Source organism: Rana temporaria, chromosome 4 (genome assembly GCF_905171775.1).
Source record: "Rana temporaria chromosome 4, aRanTem1.1, whole genome shotgun sequence".
In the NCBI taxonomy this organism is placed as follows: domain Eukaryota; kingdom Metazoa; phylum Chordata; class Amphibia; order Anura; family Ranidae; genus Rana; species Rana temporaria.
The window spans coordinates 379,818,413-379,825,000 of NC_053492.1; the positions used below are offsets into that span (position 1 = coordinate 379,818,413).

The window sequence follows — 6,588 nt, forward strand, 5'->3', positions numbered from 1 at the left end:
ACTTTCTTAATGTAGTCATAAGATGGGAATATCTTTCACTGGGTTAAAAACAAAACATATATCTTTGGAAGTCTCTGTAATTTTATATAATGACACTGAATGTAAAAATAAAATGTATCTCCATTGCATGTCCAAAAAATAATTAGTAGAATATTACAAAAGTGGATAAACAACATAATGTTCAAAAGTGCCATAATAATAAAACATTTCATTGGTGATTATTTAGTATTAGGACTTTTATGTAGCTTTGTAAAAAATGCATTTTAGCACATTAATGCAAGCACGGTGGTTTAAAAAAAAGAATCACTGCACTTCAGGAACTATGCAATAAGCCCCTGTTTACAGCGGGAACATAACCACGTGATCAAGACGCTTTCTTTTTGTGCAATTGTATGTGAACGGTTTGCGTGTTTGTAGGTGTTACCTTTAGAACAGAAGCAGAATCATGTGTTTTGACCCTACAGACTTTTAAATGGGAGTGACTAAAAATGCTTGAAAAATGCATGTTTTTTTGTGCTCCTATTAAAGTCAATGGGGCCAAAAATGAGCGATTCATAAATTTTAGGAGATTCAACAGATGGCGGTTTTACATGTTTTCCTATGTATTTTGTCAAGAACATCTCTTTGCATATATAAAAACATAAAAATGGAAAGCAATACATGTTAACACATACTGCTTGGCATAGTTGTGAAGGGAGCAGTATGTATTGCTTCTGACTTTAGACCTTTGTGCATTAGGTTTACTTTTAGATTGTGATAATAAAACAGAGCACCATATATATATATATATATATATATATATATATATATATATATATATAGAGAGAGAGAGAGAGAGAGAGAGAGAGAGAGAGAGAGAGAGAGAGAGAGAGAGAGAGAGAGAGAGAGAGAGTCATGTAAAACCATGTTCCTATCAGCCCCCATGTATTATAAAAAAAATGTATAAGGTTCCCTCACAGACACAGATACGTGTTAAATATACATAATTTTTTATTGGTTTATGCATAATAAATATAGGATAAAATATAGCCAACAAATTAGAAAAAAAAATGACTACCAAAGTGCTTCAATACATAAATATAAAAAAATCTGAAAGACAAGCCTAAAATGATACCAATGTTTTACAGACAACCCAAATAATTACAAAACATTGACTATTGATTCTTCACAAAATATAGTATTTTCTCTTTAGAAATATGTCATCTAGTCCAAATGTTCAGCGTCTTCTATCTTGTGCTATGCATAGGCCATGTAAAAAAAAAGTGTGTAAAACACACTCATTCTTTCTATACCAGTTGAATACAATAAAAATGTATTTACAAAATACACAAATGCAAATAAGGCTGCAGAATTTTTTTTTATATATATAAGTTTTTGCACTAGAGACAAAATAAGAGTATATGCCTTAATAGGAGTATTTAGCCCTATATTGATCAGAAGAAATACAAAAAGAAACAATTTTAAAATTTCAAAATTATTTCTTTTTTTTGAACAATAGTGCTTTATTTTTACTGTAAGTAGATATTTTAGAAGTGGAAATGTGGAGTAAATTATTATAAAATGTTAATATATAACTAACAAAAACAAAATGTGTTAAATCGAACAACCATTGTTTTGCAAAAATAAATGATATATTCATTATGTGTTGGTAATAAATAATCTGCCAAAATAATTTCAATGGAGAAATAAATTATGAATAGAATTTCCTTTAATGTAAGGAACTGAATCTACAAAATGTATAAATTCTCTCTCTTTTAGGAATCCTTTAAAATTGTGTGTTGCTTTAAAAGCTTCCTTTTTTGTGAAGAAATGAATCAACATCATGTACATTTAATAGTTGTTCTCTATATGTATTCAATAGGACCTTTAAAAAAATGTTGGTTTAAAAAATTTTTAAGAAAATTTGGGCCTGAATGAATATGTTCCAAAACAATTGTAGTATTATTGCTCTCTTATTATGAAAGAACATCATCTGATACACTGAAAGATTTGTGTAGAGATATAATTTTATAATAATATAATTAAAATTGCAGGGTTTAAAATAAATGCCAATACTGAGATTGATATGATTGAAAGTGTTTTAGAAATTACCAAATGTAAAAAGCTGAACAAACTAAAATAATACCTTTGAGCTTCATAAAAAAGAACAAAACCTTGTTTTTTTTACATTTTTTGTACAATCAAAATTATGTAAAATGTGATCTGATTTGCAATTTTTTTTGTAACCATATGCAAATTGTTCAAAACTAACCAAGATTGTTTGCATCTAAAATAACGTAATATATTTTGTTACTATTAATTTAATGATAGCTTTTCTATGTGCCTTTGTATGGGTGACATGTTCAAAATGTATAATTCTACAGTAAAAATATGGACCTGCATATGTTTTTTGTCGGGCAAGAGCAGGGCTAATTTAAGAAACAAATGAAAGCAGTAAATACTTTACAAAATTACATTGTTAGCTTATAATGCTGTGGTAAAGACGTTCATAAAAATCTCTTGCTATAAAATTGCATTTAAAAAATCTTCAGAAAATGCTTATGGAAATATTTTACAATAATTTAAGTCTATGATTGTGGATTGATGCCAGTGCTTCATGGCTATGCCATGTTCTCCTTTATCAATACTTGACTATGTGCTTCTTCTGTTGATGTAAGAAACAGTTTGTTCAGTGCTCACTGTCAGTGAGGTCATTCTGACTGTCTCTAGCCAATGATATGTGCTTTATACTGCATGGTGCCTCTTGTTTTGCTGTGCTTGAGAGGTCAATAGCTCTCTCTTCTGAAGTGTCCATTGCATGGTTTCTGTCATGCGTGCTCCTTTGGGATTCTACAGGCTTGGCTAAAACTGATTCAATGGAATGGTCCCCTCTGAAGTTCTCCGTTGTCATTTCATCCATGTCTGGTTTATGCGGGATGTCTACAGACTTTTTGTGCATACCTGGGAACAACACAAAAGCAAAAATTCTATGGTCATCATTGTATATGTAAAGACAACTTTTAAAACATAAAAACATAGGAATGCTTATGAATGATTTGAAAGCTTATTTCTTATTTTTGTCGTTTTAATCAGTTATTCATATAGTAGTTTCCAAAGTATAATCCTTTCTGTTACTATCAGCTTATTCAAAAATAATTTTTGATAGTGAATTTTTCATGACTAAGTTGTACTGGTTATAATTATATAGGTGGGTCAGATTTATTACTAACTATACACATAACACAGTGAGTAAATGATACCTTGGGGTCCACCCTATGGTTTCATAGGTTTGATCTACAAGTGGCCCATGATAGCCTTATCAATTTTCTAAGCCATAACATTTTTGACCTGTGATATTTTGTCTAAATAACAATCCATATATTCCTTCCATTAAAACTTTGTCAAAGATAACAAGACATTTAACGGTATAGCAATCAGTGACTTTGCTGCAAAGACGGTTAACATTTTATTTCACAGATCATCCTGCAAGCAAACACGACAAGTTTATTTAGTAAGACAAAGAGCCACAACATGTACCCTAACTCAACCATTGAGAATTTAGTTACCTGTAGTAATTTCATGTAAGATGATTTCTGATTGGTTGCTGTAAGTTGCTGCACATAATCGCTGCTCATCGCATTGCCTTACTGAACAATCCAGAGACATTTTAAGCTTATGTAAGAAATTTATTTATGCAAATAATTTATCAACACAAGTTCCTCACCTAATAACCATGGAGCACAGGAACCGACCAGTCCATTCTTTGCTGAGTTGATGATCGACTCAGGCAGCGGGATAGAGTGCCTCACCATGGCACCGTAGAGCCCATACTCTGCCATGACACTGCTTCGACCCCAGCACTTCTCACGCTTTCTCCACTTAGCTCTCCTATTCTGGAACCACACCTGTAATGTCATTAATAAACTTGGTTCACTCTTTTGATCACGATTTCTCCCATAGCTTCAACATATACAATTAAACTCTTTATCCCTAGTGCATGAATCATCAACCTCAGAAATAAAATTTTCAGTAAATATATAGTTTAGAAACTTTTAATGAGCATTATTTCATGGCAAGATGTTGGGTACCAACATTTGCATCACAAAGGTATACAAGTATATTAAACTCAAACCAGTGGCAGCGGGGTTGATTTACTAAAACTGGAGAGTGCAAAATATGGTGCAGCTCTGCATAGAAACCAATCAGCTTCCAGGTTGTATTTTCAAAGCTGAAGTTAGAAGCTGATTGGCTACCATGCACAACTTCACCAGATTCTGAGTGCTCCAGTTTCAGTAAATTTCCGATAGTATTTATATCTTAAAATTTCAACGTGATATAACATTTACATTCATTTATAAATAAGGTTTTTGATCAGCATAAAATAATTTTTCATATCATTTAGCAGAAAAAAGGCGTCTAACGAATTAACATTTTATTTTATTAAAAGAGTGTATTGTTATTGAATTTTGAAAAATACAAAGTGCATAAGCTTTTTAACAATTTAAACTGGGATACCATATTTTTTAAGTCATTGCATTGTTTCACAAAGGCAAGGAGTGATTTAAGTTATACGCTTCAAGCAAAGATATAGCATATCTCTAAGGGACCATAGATGTATGATTGCTTTCTCTTTTACCTGTATCCTGTCCTCTGGTAACTCTGTCTTAAGAGCCAGCATTTCTCTGGCATACACATCAGGATAATGAGCTTCATTGAAAGCTTTCTCTAATTCCTCCAGCTGGTGAGCGGTAAATACAGTCCTATAGGAATAAACAGACATTCACTTGTTTTAGCTGTCATTGATACCAAAACAAACACTGTCACAATTACAGCGATTTAAAAAAAAATAAACCATCTTAATTTTAGCTCTAACACAATAAAGGGCCCCATTGCTATCATAATTTTCCTTTACCTGTGTCGTCTTTTCTTTCGTTTGGCTTGAGAGCTGGATGCCTTCAGATCGTTTCTATCACCAAGAAGGCTATCGTCATCTATAATTATAAGAATTGTAAAATTACCATTACTATAACAACACAATATGTCACCATTATTCATTCTAAAACAGCACATGTTCAGTGTGATTTTAACTTTCCCTGTTACTAAAACTTTGAATATGGAAATATTCGAATTTAAGGTAAATTATGTGCTGGGGTCATGTTTATAGCAACTTTTTACTACTTTAGAAACCCAAAATACAATTGAATTTTATCATGTGCCTTAAGCACTTTAGAAAGTAAATTAGCACACAATACCCTGTACAGATGAAAGGGGAAAGCTTGCATGCTGTCAAACGTCCCTGATCCCTTCAGCACCACAAAAAGGTCACCCACGCTGGACAGCTCTCTGATCCAAGACAAAAAAAAATCTTTTCTCACTGCAATCACTTTCTCAAGCTGCTGTCACCCAAGAAAACAACCCATCATTGGAGTCTAAACACAACTCGGGTAATCATTGAATATAAATGATAAAACAACTCTTGGCAGAAGGTAAGATACAATGATTCTTTTCAAGGCGATTTGTGGTAATTAGGCATAATTACAGCAGTACTTTCTCTAAGTTAGTGAACCCTGGAGCCCTAATACCTAGCTCAAGTTTTCAAATATAACTAGTGCCCATTAAGACAACGGAACATTTTTTACCCCATACCATGTTAGAAGAGTTAAAATATATTATTTGGTATTTTACCAGAAATGTTTTCTTTGTGCTTGTCTGTGTTGTGAAGGTACTGATGATCAGCTCTAGGCTGAAGAAACGGTATGTGAGTTGGAAGAAGACAGGTAGTCCCAGTGGGTTGTTGAGAGGCAAAACCACACAGGAACCCCAAGCCAAGAGGTAGCGAGCCATTTGCCAAAGAGACCCCACCAAGGCCACCTCCATGTCCTTCACAGCTGGGTAGAGATACTGATGGTGGCTGAAGTTCTGCTTCCAGACCGAGCAGATCAGTGATTGCAAATCCTTTGGATCTCATTGTAGGTCCATGGAACCGTCCTGACTTCTCATTCCCTGCAGTTGGTGCAAGGATCTTCACTTTTGATTTCCCTTCTGAGATGTCATCTCGGCCAGTCATGACTGTGTGGATATGTGTAAAGTTTACTTTCTCTTTTCCTGCTTCCAGTCTGATCTGAATGATAGAAGGGGTCAATGCCAGGCAGGGGGTTTTTATGTTACTCCCTGGCCCAATAAGCTCCTGGACATGCCTCTCGTAGTGTAGAGAGAGGGTTCCACCTCCCTCGCAATCCCACAGGATTAATTGGCACCAATTCCCCCCCCCCCCCAACCCATCCTTCTCAATCCGATAAATTCCCTGGCTCTGACCTCCTCTTTCCATCTCCCTCCTCCTTGTGGTCATTTCTTTTTTTTTTCCTACACAGGATGACAGATTTCACTTAACTTTACATCTGTTGAGGAGACCCTTTGTCTATTAGTGAATGGCACATAGCGACCTAACACAGTGAGTTAAAACCCCTCCTTTTCATTGCCCCCTGATTGATTCTGACACATAACTACCAGACCACAACAGGGGGTACTGATATAACCAACACCAGAAGAAAACACGGAGGAAGGACAAGACTAACCCTACCGATGGTCAAGTGACCAAAGATCCTGAAA

The 6,588-nt window shown here is 34.4% G+C and overlaps 1 protein-coding gene across 2 annotated transcripts; it reads right to left on the bottom strand.

The window, feature by feature from the left end:
- Positions 1-1,886: 1,886 nt before the first annotated feature.
- On the bottom strand, positions 1,887-6,193 carry VSX1 (visual system homeobox 1). Of its 2 annotated transcripts, XM_040351017.1 has the most exons (6): positions 5,665-6,193; positions 4,892-4,970; positions 4,616-4,739; positions 3,704-3,884; positions 3,546-3,626; positions 1,887-2,940 (listed from the first exon to the last, which is right to left on the bottom strand). In XM_040351017.1, exons 1-6 carry the CDS (start codon positions 6,044-6,046, stop codon positions 2,669-2,671), a joined length of 1,119 nt encoding a protein of 372 aa, XP_040206951.1. In that variant the 5' UTR covers positions 6,047-6,193; the 3' UTR covers positions 1,887-2,668. The 2 variants fall into 2 exon arrangements, with proteins under 2 accessions (XP_040206951.1, XP_040206952.1); XM_040351018.1 differs by lacking the exon at positions 3,546-3,626 and having other exon boundaries at positions 5,665-6,180.
- Positions 6,194-6,588: the final 395 nt, after the last annotated feature.

Bases quoted from the DNA above. Each gene is read 5' to 3' on its own strand.
- VSX1 (XM_040351017.1), bottom strand. From the start codon at position 6,046: ATGACTGGCCGAGATGACATCTCAGAAGGGAAATCAAAAGTGAAGATC. The intron at 4,740-4,891 runs GTAAAGGAAAAT...TTATTCCTATAG, and splicing joins CGAAAGAAAAGACGACACAG to GACTGTATTTACCGCTCACC. The intron at 2,941-3,545 runs GTAACTAAATTC...TGTTGTTCCCAG, and splicing joins CTTACATGAAATTACTACAG to GTATGCACAAAAAGTCTGTA.